This window comes from Balaenoptera physalus, assembly GCF_965194825.1.
Source record: "Balaenoptera physalus genome assembly, chromosome: 19".
Lineage (NCBI taxonomy): Eukaryota > Metazoa > Chordata > Mammalia > Artiodactyla > Balaenopteridae > Balaenoptera > Balaenoptera physalus.
The window spans coordinates 39,223,631-39,244,554 of record NC_138900.1 but is presented as its reverse complement, the minus strand read 5'-3'; the positions used below and the strand labels follow the sequence as shown (position 1 = coordinate 39,244,554).

General features: G+C 41.8%; 1 protein-coding gene across 1 annotated transcript; it reads left to right on the top strand.

Moving 5' to 3' along the window:
• The first annotated feature begins 101 nt into the window (after positions 1–101).
• On the top strand, positions 102–20,666 carry OGFOD1 (2-oxoglutarate and iron dependent oxygenase domain containing 1). Its single transcript, XM_082437001.1, has 13 exons — positions 102–314; positions 1,847–1,992; positions 6,737–6,783; positions 9,759–9,859; positions 13,427–13,543; positions 14,130–14,221; positions 14,427–14,555; positions 14,854–14,967; positions 16,969–17,048; positions 17,328–17,635; positions 19,154–19,276; positions 19,717–19,775; positions 20,266–20,666. Exons 1-13 carry the CDS (start codon positions 161–163, stop codon positions 20,425–20,427), a joined length of 1,632 nt encoding a protein of 543 aa, XP_082293127.1. The 5' UTR covers positions 102–160; the 3' UTR covers positions 20,428–20,666.
• The last annotated feature ends 258 nt before the right edge of the window (positions 20,667–20,924 follow it).

Sequence of the window (20,924 nt, the reverse complement as noted above, 5' to 3'; positions counted from 1 at the left end):
CATTGGTAAGTCGGGTATGGGTTCCGCCTCCCTTTACTTTGGTACTTCCTATTAGATAGCGGTGGAGAAACACGGGAAATGAGGCATTCTGGGAATTGCAGTCTCCGTAGGAAAAGAGCCGCTAGATTAGTGTGACGTGGGTCTTGCAGCTTGTGAGGAGATGAGTGGTAAGCGGCCTGCTGAGCCCGTCCCGGGCCGGGCTGGGAAAAAGGGAAAGAAGGAGGTGATGGCGAAGTTTTCGGATGCTGTCACGGAGGAAACCTTGAAAAAGCAGGTGGCTGAGGCCTGGAGTCGCAGGACGCCGTTCCGCCACGGTAAGCTGGTGCTGTGAAGGGGGAGGCGCAGCGCCGGGTCGGGGGCCTCTGAAAAAGTCCTGGCACTCTAGCCGATTCCTGAGCAGCGAGGCCACAGGGGAAGAGGCTCTTGGAGAGAGCGTGACTTTGCCACCTCCGACTCTCCTGCCTGGCCTGCTGTCCCTTTTCCAAGTTCAGTTTGGATTTAGAAACCTAGAAGAGGAAGAAATGAAGGCCAGGGAGTTTCGGGAAGTAAAGGGCATGCAAGTTCATGGAAATTCTGGAATTAGAGGTGAGGTAGAATCTTCTTAACTGATTGTGCGTCGTTGGGCAATGGGTTCAGCTCCTTACTATATAAAGTAGGATAACTAATAGTATTTCCCTCGGAAAGATGTTGACTGTCATTAATAATCTAATGTATGTATGCATCAATACATATTTTTCTGAGTAAGGACCAGTAAACATTTGGACACATAGTCGAGTGGCTTTTGCGGTTTTCCTCCGAAGGTGACGCTCGTTTGTCCCATGATAGCGTAGCCAGAGAATTTGCTGGGAGCTGCCAGATAGCAGGCACCTGAGCTTACTCAGTTTTGCCGGCCTGTAGTTCAACAACGTGACCCATGAAGGTAAACATGGTTTTGACCAAAGGAAGGAACCTTCATCAAATGATTCCAGCCTCAGCTTCAGATATCACCTTATAGGATAAGAACTCTGCTTAATGCATCATGCTTTCCCTTCTAAAGTTTGCCATGATTTTTGTTTCAGTGGTTGAGTGCTTTAAGAGATGAGTCCTTGGTGTCCCGGATGCACATAGAAAGTGGTAGCTTCGTGTTTGGAGTGTAAGCTCTGGACACTCAGGGACTTTTCGGTTTCCTTATGTGTGGGATGGAGATAGTGATGACGTCTACCTTAGAATTGTTGAGAAGATTAAATGAGATAATGCATGTTAAAGCACCACTGTGCCTGGCAGCTGGTGGGAGGTGGTGGTGGTTTGTATTAGAGGGGTACATAATCTGTCCCACCAGAGGCAGTGGGTAAAACGTTGAGGTAAAACTCAAAGAGTTAGAGGAGGTTATGCCTGACCTGATTTTTTTTTTTTTAGGAAGTATGTATTTTATAACTTCCTCTAGCAGTAACTTAGGCAAAGAAAAAGGGTTGAAGAAAAATTGGCTGCCAGTATTGTTATTCTCGTTTTTAATTTGCTACTCTCATTTGAAGTTTTGGAGGAAATGAATTAAGACTCTAAAATACATTCAGCTGAATAAGTAATTGTTGAACTAAAAAACCCCCAAAAGAGCAGAAATCTTAATTTAGTGACATCGTTTATACTCATCTTAAGGACTAATATTTTTAAGCACAGTACCTTTAAAAAGTAGTAGTAAGTGGGGGAAAAAAAAAAAGGAAGAGCTTATAATTCTTCCCCCAAATCTTAAATTTTAGGTACTAGATTTCTGAAAATTCACGACCATCCCTTTTGTATTCTCTCTACTGTGCTGCTCACAGGTCAAAAATACAAAAGGGAAAAGTGATAGATAATGCTTTCCTCCCCACAGAAGCCATTGTCATGGACATGGACCCCTTTCTTCACTGTGTGATCCCAAACTTCATCGAAAGCGAAAACTTCTTGGAAGGACTTCAGAAGGAACTTTTGAACTTGGACTTCCATGAAAAGTATAATGATTTATATAAGTTCCAGCAGGTATTTATGGCCCTTTCACATTAGCTTTTCCACTTCAGAAATTCATTTTCTATAAAATCATTGAATACCTTTAGACTTGAGGTTTTAGTTTGGGTTTGCCATTGAGGGTCCTTGCCTTGACGTTGTTAAAAGCATTAATTTATTTAACATAAGCTGAGTGTTAACTATGTGTTTGGTGCTTTAATTATTATATGGAAGTCTTTGCCAGTTCCTGCCCTGAAAGCCTTTAAAATCTGAAATAATAGAGGTGATAGTGATGGTGAAAGATAGTCAGAAAATACAGTAAGCCGGTAAGTAAATACATTATAAACAAAAAGGATAAGTACATTTTGGGGAGTGGTATAATGAAGAGAGTAGTACATTGGAACGTAATAACCATTTAAATTTTTGAGGTCATGTCTTTGTTTTAGGTGGCTTGCTGTATTGCAGTATGTCCTGCAGAGAGTTAGATCTGTTCTTTTTAAATCGGTGGACAGTTGAATTTGGCAGAAAAGACTGTTTCAAAATCAAGGCTGGTTTTCCTACTCTTAGAAGACAGGCCCAGTCTAGGTATAAAAACATATAGGTCATTGGTTTCCCCAGTTTGGGGGGATATCTTTTAGTACATGGCATACATCACTCTTAGAAATCGTTATAGAACCTCAAGGACATCAGCCTTTAAAATCACAAAAAATAAAAGTGAAGATTAAGAACTATTTTGTTTTCTTTCCATTTCCCGCTGATTTCTTTTTATCAGTGATAAAAGAGTAACAAATTTTTCTGTCTTGCATTTATTCTTTTACACTAGAGCTGGTTGTGTCCCCCAGTCTGTCTGTCTTTGGGCCTTACACATATGATTGAATTAACCAAGTTAGGTTAAACACACAAATGATGTTACTCTTTTTTTTTTTTTTTTTAATAAATTTATTTATTTATTTATTTATTTATTTATTTATTTATTTATATTTGGCTGTGTTGGGTCTTAGTTTCTGTGCGAGGGCTTTCTCCAGTTGCGGAGAGCGGGGGCCTCTCTTCATCGCGGTGCGCGGGCCTCTCACTGTCGCGGCCTCTCCTGTTACGGAGCACAAGCTCCAGACGCGCAAGCTCAGTAGTTGTGGCTCACGGGCTTAGTTGCTCCGCGGCATGTGGGATCTTCCCAGACCAGGGCTCGAACCCGTGTCCCCTGCATTGGCAGGCAGACTCCCAACCACTGCGCCACCAGGGAAGCCCGATGTTACTCTTAATAATTCAGAAAATCTAATGAAAAATAACTTTTATCCATAGTAAAGTTGTATAGGTTAATTAAAAACCATAGTTGTCTGCCTTTGTAATTATATCAGCTTTGATAACCCTAGGCCTCTTTGGTTGATTTGGGGCTATATGCATCTCTGATCACTGAAATTGAGAAAGTGGTTTTTTTTAATTTTTTTATTTTATTTTATTTTATTTTTTTATTTTTTTATTTTTTTTAATGCTATTCTTGTCTGCTTACATTCTTTATATTTATGTATGTATGTATGTATGTATGTATGGCTGTGTTGGGTCTTCGTTTCTGTGCGAGGGCTTTCTCTAGTTGTGGCAAGCGGGGACCACTCTTCATCGCGGTGCGCAGGCCTCTCACTATCGCGGCCTCTCGTTGCCGAGCCCAGGCTCCAGATGCGCAGGCTCAGTAATTGTGGCTCACGGGCCGAGTTGCTCTGCGGCACGTGTGATCTTCCCAGACCAGGGCTCAAACCTGCGTCCCCCGCGTTGGCAGGCAAACTCTCAACCACTGCGCCACCAGGGAAGCCCGAGAAAGTGGTTTTTACTTAATGCAATTTGGTAGATGAAAATACTTCTAATTGTGAAGTCAGTGAGAGGCAAAATAATAGAAAGGGCCCTGGGTAATGAGAGGAAAAAGAAGCAGCCATTACTTTAGATCCCCATGGGTGCTTGATGAAACTCTGCTGTGAATAATTTTTACTATGCTCACTTTGGGACTGAACTTCTTCATCCTAAGACAGTAAATATAAAACCTGCTTTCAGTCTCCTGTCCCATAAAACTTCACTTATATCCCTTTTTCTTTGCTTGTGCTGTGAATTGACTTGATAATTGGGTCTATAACAACTTCTAGTCCTCCTAACCAAGTTTGTCATTAGGAGTAGCCTGATACTCTGTATTTTAAAGCAAGCATTACTGAGTGCATGCTTTATGCCATGCTAAGTGCTTTGTATTTATTAATTCATTAAATCCTTATAATGATACATTACTGTTCCTGTTTCACAGATAAAGAAACTACATCAGGTTTTCCTTCTCTTCTGGATCATTCCCTTCAACATACCAAAAAAAAAAGAAAGAAAGAAAGCTGTTAGTTCTTCTCTTAAGGAAAAAAATGCTGTTGACCTAACTTTCCCCTTCAGCTATCACCCCATTCCTCTGCTCCCCTCGACAGTAGCATTCCTTCTGAGTCATCTGTAGTGTCTCAAATTCCTGTTCTGTTCTCTGTTAAGCCCACTTTATTAGGCTTTCACCTGTTACACACCACTGAAACTACTTGTCAAGGTCACTCACAACTTGCGCATTAGTAAATCCAGTCATCAGTCTTCAGGCCTGGTTTTACTTGACTCTCGGCAACATTTGACCTACTTTGTTACTCCTCCTTCCTGGAGACTCTCCCCCGACCCCCCCTTACTTTCAGGAAACCATCCTCTCTTCATTTTCCTTCTACCTCACCGGTGAGTCCTTCTTAGTTCCCTTCAGTAGGTCTTCCTTTTGTACCTGGCTTCTTAATGACAGAGTACTCTAGGGCTTAGCCTTTGGATCACTTCCAAACAGATTGCAGAGAGTCTCATGGCTTTGCCTCTACTCTAGGATACCTATGAAGTGTCTCATACTTTCCAAAACTAAACTCCTGATCTTCTCCCCCTAAATCTGCTCCACCTGCGATTTTCCCCATCTCAGTTCACAACAATCTTTCCAGCGGCTGAGGCCAAAAACCTTGAGGTTATCCTTGATTCCTCTCTCACACCTCATCTCCAGTCCATTGGGAAATTCTGTGGGCTCTACCTTCAGAATATATTCAGAAAAGCCCACTTGTTTCCACTTCCATTGCCAACACCTGATCCAAGCCATCTTTTTCTCTCACCAGGATTATTCTCTTAGCGTATTAACCAGTCTCCTTGCTTCCACCCTTGCCCACCTACAGCCATTGTGTTCTTTTAAAATGTTAATGGAGGGACTTCCCTGGTGGCACAGTGGTTAAGAATCCACCTGTCAATGCAGAGGACACGGGTTCAATCCCTGGTCCAGGAAGATCTCACATGCTGTGGAGCAACTAAGCCCATGCACCACGAATACTGAGCCTGAGCTCTAGAGCCCACAAGCCACAACTGCTGAGCAGCATGCCGCGACTGAAGCCCATGCTCCTAGAGCCTGTGCTCCGCAACAAGAGAAGCCACCGCAATGAGAAGCCCACGCACCACAATGAAGAGTAGCCCCCACTCGCCACAGCTAGAGAAAGCCCGTGCGCAGCAATGAAGACCCAATGCAGCCAAAAATAAAAATTAATAAAGTAAAAAAAAAAAGTTAATGGACCCAAGAGAATTGAAAACATTTGTTCATATAAAAGCTTGTACATAGATGTTTGTAGCAGCATTATCTATACTAGCCAAAAAGTAGAAACACCCAACGTCTGTCAACTAATGAATGGATAGACCAAATGTGGTGTGTCTATACAATGGAATATTATTCAGCCAGAAAAAGGAATGAAGTACTAAGTACTGCTGCAACATGGATGAACCTTGAAAACATACTCAGTGAAAGAAGCTAGACACAGAAGGCCACATATAGTGTGATTCCATTTATATGTAATGACCAGCAAAACATATGTAGAGACAGAGAGTAGATTAGTGGTTGCCAGGAGCTGGGGAGAGGGGGGATGGGGAGTGACTGCCTGATAGGTACAGGGTTTCTTTTTAGTGTGATGAAAATATTCTGGAATTAGTGGTGATAGTTGCACAACAGGTGAATATGCTAAAAATCCACTGAATACACACTTTCAGGTGGTTAAAATGGTAAATTTTATGTTATGTGAATTTTATCTTCAGTTTTTAAAAATTAAATGGGATCATATTATTCCTTTGCCCAAAATCTCCAAAGGTTCTCATTTCTCTGAGTAAAAGCCAAAGTGGTTCTAAGGCTCCCATTGCATCTTTGGCCCCTTCTCCTGCTGCTCTCCCCCAAATTGCTGTTGCAGCTGCACAGTCTCCTGCAGTTTCTTGAACAGGCCAGGCATTCTTCACACTCAGGACCTTGAATCTGCTTTGCTGAGATATTCCCTTGGTACACCTCCCAACCTCCTTCAAGCCTTTGCTTCACCTCAGTGAAGTCTAACCTGGCCACCAAATTTAAAATTGCAAACCCTTCCCCACTCTCAGCACTTCTGGTCCCTCGTACGCTGCTTTATTTTCCCTCGACATTTGTCACCTTTTTTTATACTGATATTCGACTTTTTATGTTTGTTGTCCCTCTCCGTCAAGAATATAAGCTCCACTGTAATAACTATGTAAGTACTTGTTGAATGAAGAAGGCACAGAGAGGCTAGGTAACTTGCCCGAGTCACAGAGCTGCCAAATGGAGGGGCCGTACCTCAAACCCAGGCAGTTTGGCTTCAGAGTCCAGGCTCTTAATGACAGTGCTCTACTGCCAGAGTGTTCCCTAAACTAGTCTCCTCTGTGTGTCTGATTTATGAAGGAAATCCTTTTTTTTCTTTTTTTCATGATCAAGTCTGATGATCTGAAGAAGAGAAGAGAGCCTCACATCTGTGCTTTAAGGTAAACAAGCGCTCATATTTGTTGGGTGCATAATACGTGCCAGACAGAGGAGTAAGTGCTTTAAATGTTAGGTCATACAACCTTTGTTGGTGCTATTGTCCCCTTTTGTAGAGGAGGAAACAGACTCTGAGAAATTAAGTAACTTCTTCAAAGTTAACTAGTTAAAAATTGAGGGAACTAAGATATAAACCTAAGTCTGTCTGATTCCAGGGCCCAAGTTCTCAATGATAAAGTGTTCAACCGTTAGTAATCAAGGAAACAACGCTGGAGATACCATCTTTCACATGTTAGTTTGCAAGTATTTAAAACAAAAACTCCAGTGTTGACAGAGGGGTAGATACCTTTATACAGTGCCGCTATCTTGAAGATGGTTTTGAAAGGTGTATCAAAACCCTTAAAATGATGCTTGTCTTTTTGTAGTATAATTCCACTTATAAGAATTTATCCTGAGGAAATAATTAAGGGTGTGCTCAAAAATTCTATACAAGATTGTTTATTGTGATGGTGTTTCTAACAGTGAAAAATCACAAATGCCCACCCATCAAGATTTATATAGCTAATGGTACAAAACAAAGTGAAAAACTATACAATCGTTGAATATGATGTGACTTTATTTATTTATTTATTTGGCTGCGTTGGGTCTTTGTTGCAGTGCACAGGCTTCTCATTGCGGTGGCTTCTCTTGTTGCGGAGCACGGGCTCTAGGCACACGGGCTTCAGTAGTTGTGGCTTGCAGGCTCTAGAGTGCAGGCTCAGTAGTTGTGGCGCACAGGCTTTGTTGCTCAGCGGCATGTGGGATCTTCCCGGACCAGGGATCGAACCTGTGTCTCCTGTGTTGGCAGGTGGATTCTTAACCACTGTGCCACCAGGGAAGTCCCAATGTGTGTGACTTTTAACACATGAGTATGGTAAAGTTATTTCATCATTCTAAGATACTTCTTGTGTGTGTGTATTTTAACCTCTCTGAGACTCAGTGTCTCACACAATTATTGTTGTATCCTATTTTTTGAAGTGATGTATAAAATGATGATACTTCTTGCAGGCAAAGGCATATTAGGCTAGATGAAATAAACTTATCAAGAGAAAAGAAGTTAAAATAGCATACATGGTGGATCCCATATGAAAAAAGAGACATATATTTGGATACCTACGTGTGTACAAAGGAAAAGACTTGGAAGGATGGAATGTTTAAATCTGGCTAGTAGGACTACAGGTTTTTTAAAGTTTCTTTTTACTTATAATAGGGTTTTTTCCTAGTTTTGCTACAGTAAGCCCATGTTACTTTGTAATAGCTGTCTGTTTTTCATCTATACAAGTTATATTTTCTCATTCTTTTTTTCTCTGCAATATTTCCATAAATGGTAGCAGTCTGCAGTTTATTTCTTCTAAATCCTGAAGTATTGCTCACGTGTTAACTGTAACTCATAATATTTCATATTTATTTTAGACCTTTTTTCCCCCAAGACCATGCTTTAAAGCACTATCTCATTAGTTCATACCACACCTCTGGTAAGCATTTCTTTCCTATGGGACTGAGTTACATTCTGTATCCAACGCGTAACAGCCAGATGGTAGGAGAGATGGAATTCCTTGGTCTTTACCGAAAGGTGATCTTTTTATTTCCCAGTTGGGTTCTGTGATTTCTCTCATGAATACAATTAACAAATGAGAATGACGGGAGAAAATAACCCTGTCGTGACACTTTCATAGGGTAACTAGAGAAAGAGCTTTCTATGGAATAAATTTGTGGAAGCTGATGTTACCAGTAACAGAGGGAATGAAGGCTTTGATAATACTAGTTACGTAAAGCATCAAGATTCAAGATTTTGCAAAAATGTTGACCACCTACATTACCTGAAGCCTGGTTTAGCAGTTTGCTATGCTGACCTATTATGTCTAATGTGCAACTCTGCCTATAAAAGTTACATGGCACTTTTGTTTGGACTAACCAAGCACAATATTTTATGGAATTTTTTGGATTGGGTAGCATACAGTGTAAAAAGATATTTGGTAATAAAATTTCAGGGCATCAACCTGGAGATTTGGTATCTAGTTATTAACAGCACAATTGCATTTTATGGGGATTTCAGTGATGTACATTTGGACTAGAATGATCCAAAAAATACTGTCTCTTCATGTGCAAAATTTGAAATTAAATTATTAATTAAATTAAATTAAATTAAATTAAAATTTAATTAAATTAAAATTAAAAATGTTTTTTAAAATGTTTTTCCAGTTTTATTGAGATATAATTGACATAAAAAATGTTAATTCATCAAAGTTAACATAATTTCAAAGTTGACTGCCAACTGAGTAAGTTTTAATTTGTGTTAGAGTTCTATACAGAGCCACTTTAGCTGGTAAATGGAAATGTTCAACCATCTTTGTTTTTTTGGTATCCTGTTAATATCAGAACTTCTGTGAAAGAGTTTATTATTACGCAATTAGCATAATAGTCACCATTATTTTAACCTACAACAGTGTCACCCACCCAAGTGTTCATTAAACAACAGTGCTGAAAAACAGCTCTAAAAATCAATGACTTCCGACTGGAACATTGGTGTTCCTATGACAAAGGCCAGACCACTGTCGTGATAGGGCAATACTATAAATTTAAGAGTAAGAAAAATAAGATGAGGGACTTCCCTAGCAGTCCAGCGGTTAGGACTCTGCGCTTCTGCTGCAGGGGGCACTGGTTCAATCCCTGGTTGGGGAACCAAGATCCCGCATGCCACATGGCATAGCCAAAAAAAGAAAAGAAAAGAAAACAGTAGAGCAAAAATATATTGCAATAGAGAGATTTACATTTATTTCTCTGGGACTGTTACTCCTAAACTTTGCAAGTTTAAAGTGAGGAACATTCTCAAGATTGGATCTTAAATAAACCAAAACCTCCAGGAAAAAATAGTTGGGGCATAGATCCAAATGGAGCCCACATTATGGTGTAACAAGTTATCTTTTGTTTACATTTCTAGGAAAATTCTGTTTGAACATTTCCGGGCTTGGCTTTCAGACATTTCGAAGATTGACCTGGAATCAACCATTGATGTGTCCTGTGCTAAATATGAATTCTCAGGTAAGAAAGATTAAAACCTTGCTGTCGCTAAGATTTAAAGGCTTTAACTAAATGATCATGGGAAGACAGTTGTCAGTGTTCCAAAATCCTAGACTTCGTGTCCCTGCATAGCATAAGGATCTTCTTAATGAGTACAGTCTGACCCAGCTCATGTATAGAAATGCCCATCTTATTGGAAGGTATAAGGCAGTGGTTCTCTTTGGGAGTATGATGAAAGCTATGAACATATTGTAACCAAGCAAGGGCTTGTGTGCCCGAGGCACACAAAGCCAAACTCTTGACAGCGGTGTTTGTAGCAAAATAAGGACGCCAAACAAGGAGAATGGGCAGCTCACGCTCAAAAAATGTGAACTCCCCAGTGGCTTTCAGGGAAGGGTTTTTAAAGACAGGGGAGAGGGTTATTGGATGCGTGATCAGCTCGTGGACTTTCTTCTGATTGGTTGGTGGTGAGGGAACAGAATGATGTTTCAGGAATCTCAATCACTGACCTTCTGGTTCCAACCAGAAGTCTGGGGTCTGTGTGCTTGTGGTCAGCATATAATCGCCATCCTCCACCTGGGTGGTGAGGGGGTTTCTTAGTTTCTGCAGAACAACTCAAAAATATGCATCAGATTCTTATCTCTATCCCTTCAGGAGGAACTAGGAGTCCTGTGACTCTCGTCTCCTAATCATTAACTGCTTGAGCCTGCTCTTTGTAACCTGGGGGGGGCCTAGGAGACTGAAGCCTTTTTTTCTATAAACAAGAAACAAGGGACACAGAGGGGCTTTTGTGCCCAGGAAGGCTTTGCAGGGTCCTGCTTGGTTTCAGTATTTCAGAAAAAGGCCAATAATGCACATACACACCAACTTTGCATACAGTATCAGGAAATTCAGAGATGATGGTGTAAGTTACTCTTAAACTTCCCAGGAAACACATAACTCCCTCAATGTCTTTTTTTTCTTTTGAAGGTAATGAGTGAATATATTCTTAAGGAAAAAATGTCAAACAATATAGCATACAGTGTAATCCACAACAGTCCCCTTCACCTTCTCCTTGTCCCTCTTCCTCTTCAGATGTGTCCACCGTCACCAGTTCGGGGTGCCTCCTTCTTGTTACCTTTCTGAGCATATAAATGTCCTTTTGATAACATGTTTGGTTTTCATCTGGAAGGAAAAGTGTTTTGTGTTGTTTTGTTTTACTAAATAAAATTCTGCTTTGGGTTTACTCTCCCACGTTGTCCTAGGGAAGTACAAATTGGTAACAGCATTTTGAGGATAACTTAGACACATGAAGAGTCATATGCCCTTTTTTTAACTTTTTTTTAAAATTGAAGTAATTTCAAACTGACAGACAAGTGGCAAGCATAGTACAAATAAGTTTTTTCCATTTTACCTGAGAGTAGGTTGCCCTTAGGATGCTCCGTGACCCCTGAGTACTTCAGTAACTCCTACAACAAGGACACTTCTGCTATGTGACAGTAGGAAGCCATCAGAATCAGGAACTACGATTGATACATTATTCCCATCTAATCTGCAGGCTCCATTCAGGTTCTATGATTTGGTCCTTTATAGCAAAGGGATCTGGTCCAGGGTTGTGCATAGCATTTAGTTGTCATGTGTCTTCAGTCTAGAACAGTTCCTCAGTCTTTCTTTGACCTTCATGATCTTGATGCTTCTGAAGATTTACAGATGAGTTATGTTGTAGAACTCCCCTCAGTTTGGGTTTGTCTGCTGCTTTCTCATGATTAGATATGTGTTCTTTTTACTGCATCTTATCAAGAGGTAGATGGTGTGTCATATTACCAGTGATATTAACTTTGATCACTTAATTAAGCTGGTGGCTGACATCAAGTTTTTTCCACTGTAAACTTGTTCTTTTCCTCTCTTTAAGTTAATAAGTATTTTGTGGGGAGACACTTTAAGATTATGTAAATATTCCATTTCTCATCAAACTTTGATTCACTTGTTTTAGCATCCACTGATATTTCTTACTACAGTTATTACTATGCAGGTTGTCAAATGGTGATTTCTTTCCTAATAAAATCATTTCTTTATTAGTTGTCATTCTACTGTAAAGAAAACCTTTCCCTCTCCCCAGTTACTCATTTGTTTATTTATGTCAGTGTGAATTTAAGGGTTACTATTTATGTAATGGTTACTGTCATTGTGTTGATGCTCATATTGTCCCTGATTTGATCAAGAGGAGCCCCTTTAAGCTGACTTCTGTGTCCTTTTAGTATGTCCTCATGTTACTGAAACAAACTCGGGTTGCTCACAATGCAAGGCAAAGCCAATCTCCTGAAACCAGGTCATGGTGAGGGAAAGTACAGTTTATTCCAGGGCACCAGACAAGGAGAACGGGCCGCTCGTGCCCAAAAGACCCAAGCTCCCCAATGGGTTTTAGGGAAGGGTTTTTAAAGGCAAGGTGAGGGAGAGGGTCACAGGGTGCGTGATCAGCTCGTGCACAGTTCTCTGATTGGTGCATGGTGAGGTAACAAGGTGAGGTCACAGGGGTCAGCATCCTCAATCTTCAGGTTCCAGCCGGTCTGGGGGCTACATGCTCGTGGTCAGCTTTTCTCATCTGGTGCGGGGGGTCTGGTTTCTATAAAACAGCTTAGGAATGTGTGTCAGACTTACCTTTACCATTGAAGCAGAACTGGGAGTCCTTGTGACTGACCTGTTAAGTTATGGCTACTCTCGTCTGCCTGCCCTATCTTTGTTTCTGCATTCTTTATTCCTCAGTCATTAGCTGCTGGGGCCTGCTCTTTGCTTCACATGGAGGGCCTAGGAGGTCACAGCTTATTTCCATAGCCTCTTTTTCCAATCAGCAATAAGCAGGGGACAGCAAGAGGTCTTTTGCCGAGAAGGCCCCTACGTGGGTTTCACTCACTTTCACTCATCCTTCTTATTATATCTTACTTCCTAGCAAAACAAGCTTTTCCAGGGTTATCTTATATTTCCTGTGCTCTAGACAAGTCACATTGATTCCTCTGGTTTCATTTCCACACCACAGGGTTCATTCTAGATTTCTCCTTTTCCATATTTGCAATTCCATTCTTCAACCTTGAGAAATCTGCCTTCTGTTATTTTCAATATGTTTGTTTATTAAAATAATCCCTCCGTGTGGAATGATCTCACTTCACCCATAGCATCCCCTCCCCTCTCCCACCTTGCCCGGATGCCTGTCTTGCTCAGTCCTAGAATAACTATGCAGCCATTAAAAGAGATGACAGAAAAGACATTTGCCATGTAATAAAAGAAAAAAAAAAGGTCACAAAACAACCACTGTAGGATGCTATTTTTTAAAAAGCAAATACATGTATGTTGAAAAATACTGGAAGAATATATGTAAAAATATTAGTAGTGATTGTCTCTGAGTCTATATTTGTGTTCTTCAGTGTTTTTAGAGTTTTCTATATTGACAGTTTTATTTCTGTAATTATAAAAGAGGAGAAATAAGTGTCATTTTAAAGCTGGAGGAGCTGACGTTACGGAGGAATAGCAGGTGGACTGATAGTGAGCGCAGAGTCAGATGTCCGCTGCTCATTGCCGCACAGGGACATTACGGTGTGCGCTGAACTATTGCAGATGCCCTGCTCTGCCATGACGACGAGCTGGAAGGACGCCGGATTGCCTTCATTCTTTACCTAGTTCCTCCCTGGGACAGGAGCTTGGGGGGCACCCTGGACCTGTACAACGTTGACGGTAAGACAAAGGCATGCTCTTCAACACCAGCAGCCTCTTCTGGGTCCTTACGTGCTCTGTCTGTGCTCCTCGGGAGATGGAAGCTCTTCATTACAGTGGCGACCGCAGGGGGATAATTGCCAGCCCCGACAGCCACCTCTCCTGAGTTGTGCCTGAAATTATCATTACTCCAGAGATAAGTTAGACCCGAGTTAAGATGAGGAATAGTCAGACCTTCTGAATGCTGGCCGTGGGAGGGTAGAGAGCATGTGCAGCCACCCGTGGCTATGAATCTGCCAGGACCAGTGCCTCTGACGGGAGGTCAGGGTCTTTTTTATTTTTTAATGACTGACACCAGAGCTCGACTCCAGAAAACGTTCAGAACCTTTTCCAGCCTTCATCAGTAATAGAGGATGGTGGAGTAAGAACAGATATCACCTAGCAGAACTATATAAGAGGAACAGATGGAAGGGGGTGGCATATGGGGATCTGGAGGGGACATTTAGCTACCCTTAGAAATTGGCGAATTGTCAAGGTGAAACGAGGCAGCCTGGAAGTGGTTAACGATGATGAAGCACATTTACGGATGTGTTCTCTCCCCACGCAGAACACTTTCAGCCGAAGCAGATTGTCAAGTCTCTTATCCCTTCGTGGAACACACTGGTTTTCTTCGAAGTGTCTCCAGTATCCTTTCACCAGGTAAAGACTGTGAGCCACAAATGCGTAGAGGGCCAAAGAGCATGCTTTTCAGTCGCCCGTTTTCTGAATGTGACGGCCTCCGGTTGGACAGTCCGGCCAGGTTGTTTTCACACCTAGTGTGAAGGATCCTGAAATTAGTGAGCCTTGGGTGGTAATCTTCCCCTCTGGTCTTTGCATTGATGTGCTGCTGGTCTTGTCCTTTCAGGTTTCCGAAGTCCTGTCTGAAGAAAAGTCGCGTTTGTCCATCAGCGGCTGGTTTCACGGTCCTTCACTGACCAGGCCTCCCACCTACTTTGAACCTCTCATACCTCGGAGCCCTCACATCCCACAAGATGTAAGGATAAATTCCTGTTGCTGGGATTCTTGTCTTAGAAAAGCTGTGGCATATCATTTGCTTTTCTGGTTTTAAAAGTGGCTCATCCTGATAACAGAACTAGGCTTTGAGCTTGCCTTTCCACCCTTCTTAGATACACTTTTGATAGTGTCTTTCTAAGGCAGAGCTTTCCAGAACTTTATTTAACAAGGAGAAAATTATAAAATGAAGATTTGCATACATTTTACTAGTGTAAAATGATGTCAGAACAAAAGCAGTAGGAATTATTAACCCACCCTTTGCATCTGCTGCTTTGTAGCATGAAATTTTGTATGACTGGATCAACCCTACTTATCTCGACATGGAGTACCAAGTTCAAATTCAGGAAGAATTTGAAGAAAGCTCTGAAATTCTCCTAAAAGAGTTCCTTAAGGTAGGCCAGCAAATCCTGTCCAATATAGCACATTTGGCATGCAGCCTTGCTTCCTGGGTGGGTGAAGAGGCATCACTAAGAGTTTTTGTTGCTTTTTGTTTTGTTCCTGGTTAGCATGTTTACGTCATCCTCTTCAAATAAAGTATAGAAATGATGATAATAGCTAACGTTGGTATCAGTCGTATGTTAGTGGGTTGAGTCCCTTGGGTATTCCCCAGTTGTCTAGAATCTTAATCACACATGCTTTTTTTTTTTTAATTTATTTTATTTATTTTTGGCTGCACTGGGTCTTCACTGCTGCATGCGGGCTTTCTCTAGTTGCGGTGAGCGGGGGCTACTCTTCGTTGCGGTGCGCGGGCTTCTCATTGCGGTGGCTTCTCTTGTTGCGGAGCACGGGCTCTAGAGCGCAGGCTCAGTAGTTGGGGCACGCAGGCTTCAGTAGTTGTGGTGCACGGGCTTAGTTACTCTGCAGCATGTGGGATCTTCCCGGACCAGGGCTTGAACCTGTGTCCCCTGCATTGACAGGCGGATTCTTAACCACTGCACCACCAGGGAAGCCCCCCACACACACTTCTATATTGGGGATGAGTGGTGTGTAGTTCCCATCCTAGTCATTTGATGACTATGGTACTTACCAATTACTTTTAAATAATAGAAAGATTACTGATTAACAAATTAGTAGCAAATGTTTGAGAATGATGAGGTAGCACATTATAGTGGAGAGAGAACTCGGTTAGAAGTTAGAAGACTTTATTTTTATTTTTATTTATTTTTTTAATAAATTTATTTTATTTTTGGCTGTGTTGGGTCTTCGTTGCTGTGCATGGGCTTTTCTCTAGTTGCAGAGAGCGAGGGCCACTCTTCCCCGTGGTGCGCGGGCCTCTCACCGCGGTGGCCTCTCTTGTTGCAGAGCACGGGCTCTAGGCGCGCGGGCTCAGTAGTTGTGGCATGTGGGCTCAGTAGTTGTGGCTTGTGGGCTGTAGAGTGCAGGCTCAGTAGCTGTGGTGCACGGGCTCAGTTGCTCTGCAGCATGTGGGATCTTCCCAGACCAGGGATCGAACCCGTGTCCCCTGCATTGGCAGGCAGATTCCCAACCACTGCGCCACCAGGGAAGCCCTAGAAGACTTTATATTCACGTCTTGGCTCCATGGTTTTACTGACCTGAGCAAATTACTAAGGTCTCACTTTTATTTCATCGTCAGTTAAACTGGGATAATACTTGCCCTGCCCGTCTTGAAGAGTTGTTGTGAGGGCCAAATGAGATCACGTATGCGAGTGTGGTTTTCCCCAGTTGACCCTGGGTCCCATGGAATCACAGTCCCAAGAGTTGGTGCCTCCTTGAAAAAAAGGTTGAGAGACACTACATACTGCCTCTCTCTCTGAATTATATAGCTGACAATAGCATATTAAGGAATTCGAGAAGTATTACTAGTAAATAAACTCGTTTAACCCTATTTAACTCAGCTCACCTAAACCATCCTTTGGGATCCTCTTTCCTGTTTTACAACTAATAGGATAACTGTTTGTAGAATACTCCTTGGGAAACTGCATTAAACAAGTACTTATAAAGGCTCTTATGGAGAATATTTTAATAGATTAATCAGCTTCTTGTACTACACTGGACTTTTTAAGTTTAGAATGCTGATTAAATCAAGGGAATGAGCTGAGGCCTAATGAATCTGTATTATTATATAGACATTTTCATTATAATAAATGCAGGAATTTGAGAGGTTTAGCAATTAGACATAAGACATACAACTACTTAAGGAAATGGCCCAAATTGACACTCAGGTGACTTGGCTAAAGCATGCTGACGATTTATCCAGTCTTTGCTCTGGCTTCAGCGTATCAGGACTGGGGGAGGTTGTGTGAAAGGGGTGAGAATCACCTGGCCCTTTTAGGAATCAGCCAGCATGATTCCGCAGAGCTGCTGTACCTGCAAGACCAGTGTGGGATCATAGGGAGATCTGCTAACTGCTGCTTCATTTGCTCCTTTTCCAGCCTGAGAAATTTGCAGAGGTGTGTGAGGCTTTGGAGAAAGGAGATGTGGAATGGAGCAGCAGAGGTCCCCCTAACAAAAGGTAGAACCCATCATCCAAGACGTTTGCTTCTGCATTCAACACCTGCCTGTTTGTCTGCAAGGCTCACCTCCAATAATAGGGCATTTGCCCTGATGATGTTTTGTTCCCAGGGACATCCAGTAGCAGGCCCTAACAAAACCTCATTATTGTAACAACTTGGACATTAGTAAGCTATGCAAGGTTTAGGGAGAGAGATACAAAGCTAATGATCAGCTTTCATCCCATGAGTAATACTACATCTGTGGCTTTGATGAACACCTTGGCATCGCTGCTTTCCAGGTTTTACGAGAAGGCTGAGGAGAGCAAACTTCCCGACATCTTGAAGGACTGCATGGCATTATTTCGCTCCGAGGCAATGTTCTTGCTGCTCTCCAACTTCACAGGCCTGAAACTTCACTTCTTGGCCCATTCAGAAGGTGAGCTTGAGGACAAAAAAGAGGGAGAAGCAGCCTCTGCTGCTGATGACACTGAAGAAGGGCCTAGCCGCAGTTCTGAGCCAGAGAGCAGGCGGGCGGCCATCAGCAGCAGCAGTCAGCAGAGCAACGAACAGACGGACCCAGAGCCAGAGGAAAACGATGCAAAGAAAGGTAAGCTGCTGTTACGTTCTGTCCTTCTTTTACTATTAGGTATTCACGATTCAGTCATTTATTCACTCAACAAACATTTCTTAAGCACCTGCTATATGCTAGGCCCTATTTCTGGAGCTGGAGAAGAAGACAGACAAGGTCTCTGCTCTCCCTGGCTTATAGTCTATTGATAGTAGGAGAGGACAGAGATGAAATGATACACGAACAACAAGAAAACATCAAATAAGGATAGGTGCGCTGCAGGAAATCTGAATAGGGTTCCGTGCTGAGGAACGACTGGGTGGCCTCTTAGGTGAACGGGCAATCTGGACCAGCCTGTCTGAGGAGCTGTCATCCAAGCTCAGATCTGAATGACGAGAAGGACCTGCTAGAACAGCATTCCAGGTAGGAAGAACAGCTAGTACATTTTATTAGGCTAACAGTAGTACAAATGGTGGAGAGAAATGACTGGCTTTACCTAAACCTACTCTAAAACACAAGAACATAAAGAAGAGGAAGGTGAGTGGCTTCTTTCTGCTAAAAACCAATATCAGCCTAAGAAAAACTTGCTTGAATTTGGACAAATAGGTAGAAGGAAATTATTAAAAGCAGAGGACGTTTAATCGTTTACAAACAAGATGGAATGGACACATGACATTAAACTAGTAGAATGTACAACACCAAGAGCGAACCCTAATGTAAACTGTGGACTTCAGTTAATAATGCATCAATATTGGTCAGTAGTAAAAAATAAATCACACTAAGGCAAGATGTTAATAATAGAGGAAACTGATGGGGAGGGGCAGGGGTTGTGTGTGGCAGGAGTAGAGGAACTGTACTTTCTGGGAAATTTAATTTTTCTGTAAACTGCTCTAAAAAATAAAGTTTAACAATAATCATGTTATTTTAAAAAAAATTTCTGGCAGCTAAATATATACTCCATCTGAAAATCATGGTAAAGAGAAATAGAAAGTCAACTTTTTTTCATTATAAGGCTTATATATATATATATATTTTTTAAACTGAATATGATATAGCAAGCTATGGATGACTTAGAAAGGTGTTTTCCAGTTAACTTTTTTTTTTTAATTTTTATTTATTTATTTATGTTTGGCTGTGTTGGGTCTTCGTTTCTGTGCGAGGGCTTTCTCTAGTTGCGGCGAGCGGGGGCCACTCTTCATCGCGGTGCGCGGGCCTCTCACTATCGCGGCCTCTCTTCTTGCAGAGCACAGGCTCCAGATGCGCAGGCTCAGTAATTGTGGCTCACGGGCCTAGTTGCTCCGCGGCATGTGGGATCTTCCCAGACCAGGGCTCGAACCCGTGTCCCCTGCATTGGCAGGCAGATTCTCAACCACTGCACCACCAGGGAAGCCCCTATAAGGCTTATATATTTAATAATATAATGGAGCAATAGGTCAGCTGAAGGTTTATGGAAATGGTTTCTCTTTAGTGCTATAACTATTCCTAATTATCATTCTTTTGCAATCTACAGTGGTATCAAGGTTATTTTTTTCTGGCCTTCTGTTGTTTTTTTCTTAGAATCAAGTGTTCCCACATGCCAGGGGGAACTGAGGCATTGGAAGACTGGTCACTACACTTTAATCCATGACAACAGCAAGACTGAATTTGCCCTGGACTTACTTCTCTACTGTGGCTGTGAAGGTAAGAGGGACAGTCTCTCCTGAGTGACCCTCTCTCACTGAACCAGTTCACAAGTAATTTGCCTTGGCCAGGATCTCAGATCACAGGAGCTCTATGTTGGAAGGGATCTTAGGGGTCATGAATTTCAGTCATCTCCCAACTCAGAGTACTATTTGTATCTGTGACCAAGGTAGAGGAGATGAAATAAATCATAATTTCCATCTAAGGAACCCCCCAGAGCTTTTATGTAATTGTCCTTCTAGGTGTATTTTATATTTAGTTCTTAGTTTTCAGTTCTTATTCAGTGTTGGTTGAATGATAAATTCAGGCTTATAAGTCAGAGTTGGTTCTACTGAACTCCCAGATCCCCGTTTTAAGCAGCATGGGATCAGTGATTCAAACAGATGATGTAACTCTTGCAGTGAGAGCTTGCTGAATGCTCTTTGTTTTCCCTTCGTAAGGCTGGGAGCCAGAGTATGGTGGCTTCACCTCCTACATTGCCAAAGGAGAAGATGAAGAGGTAAGTTGCTTCTGACAGCAAACCATCCTTCTTTAGTTCTTAAAGATGCTTTCATTCTTCAGAGACCCAACTTTTATGACCTTCTGCCAGTGTCTTTAGCTGATAAATCCACATTGGTCTGTCTGGCAGTGGTTCTGATTTCTAGTAGAAAGTACTCAGCATGGAATAAAGAGGCTAAAGGATAATCACTAAGCATTCTACCCAGGTAAAAGAAATTCCAAATAAATTAAGAGTCAGATGGTGCATTCCCATGAATCTTTCAATGTAGTAAGAAATCAATGCATTAGGTAGAACTTTTCTGGGTATGTACTGGAATGGGGCCTACTGGAAAATGTCTGGACAGCAAGATCAGTAGCTCCTCCTAGTAAAGGATACTTTAAAGGATCCTCTATCGCCAGAGCCTGAGTATTTGATATGGAACCATCTGTTTGAGAAAAGCGGTGAGAAGAATCTCTGTGTTCTGATGTATCACTGTGTTTGCCTATTTCAGCTGCTAACAGTGAATCCAGAAAACAATTCTTTGGCATTGGTCTACAGAGATAGAGAGACTCTGAAATTCGTCAAGCATATTAACCACCGAAGCCTAGAACAAAAGAAAACGTTCCCAAACAGAACAGGTTTCTGGGACTTTTCATTTGTCTATTATGAATAAGGTTGGGCAAAGCTGGAAAGAGGAGACCCTTCCTCAGTACTGGGACGTCTGGAAGAGTTAGGCATCGAGTGAAGGAAAGCTACAAGGTGACCTGTGTGACAGCGTTCTTAAAACTGTGTGTGGTTGTCCTTTAGTAGGGCTCATAATGATTATCCTCAATCTAGACCTTGAGCTTGGAGATAGGTACTTATCTCTTCATGTAAAATAAAAAGGGGTTTTGTCTTTTTCTTTAACATTCAGTTCATTTTCCATATTGGCTTCTTAGTGATTAAAAAACAATATGTGGTAAAATATACGTGACATAAAATGTATCTTTTTCAAGCGTACAGTTCAGTGGCATTAAGTACATTCACATTGTTGTGCAGCCTTCACCACCATCCATCTCCAGAACTCTTCCATCTTTCCCAACTGTACCTCTGTCCCCATTAAATAGTAACTCTGTACTTTCCCTTCCCCACAGCCTCTGGCAACCACCATTCTACTTTCTGTCTCTATGA

Coding starts and splice junctions, on each gene's coding strand:
- OGFOD1 (XM_082437001.1), top strand. CDS start 161: ATGAGTGGTAAGCGGCCTGCTGAGCCCGTCCCGGGCCGGGCTGGGAAA. Junction 6,784..9,758: donor CCTCACATCTGTGCTTTAAG/GTAAACAAGCGC, acceptor TTACATTTCTAG/GAAAATTCTGTTTGAACATT. Junction 19,776..20,265: donor CCAAAGGAGAAGATGAAGAG/GTAAGTTGCTTC, acceptor TGCCTATTTCAG/CTGCTAACAGTGAATCCAGA.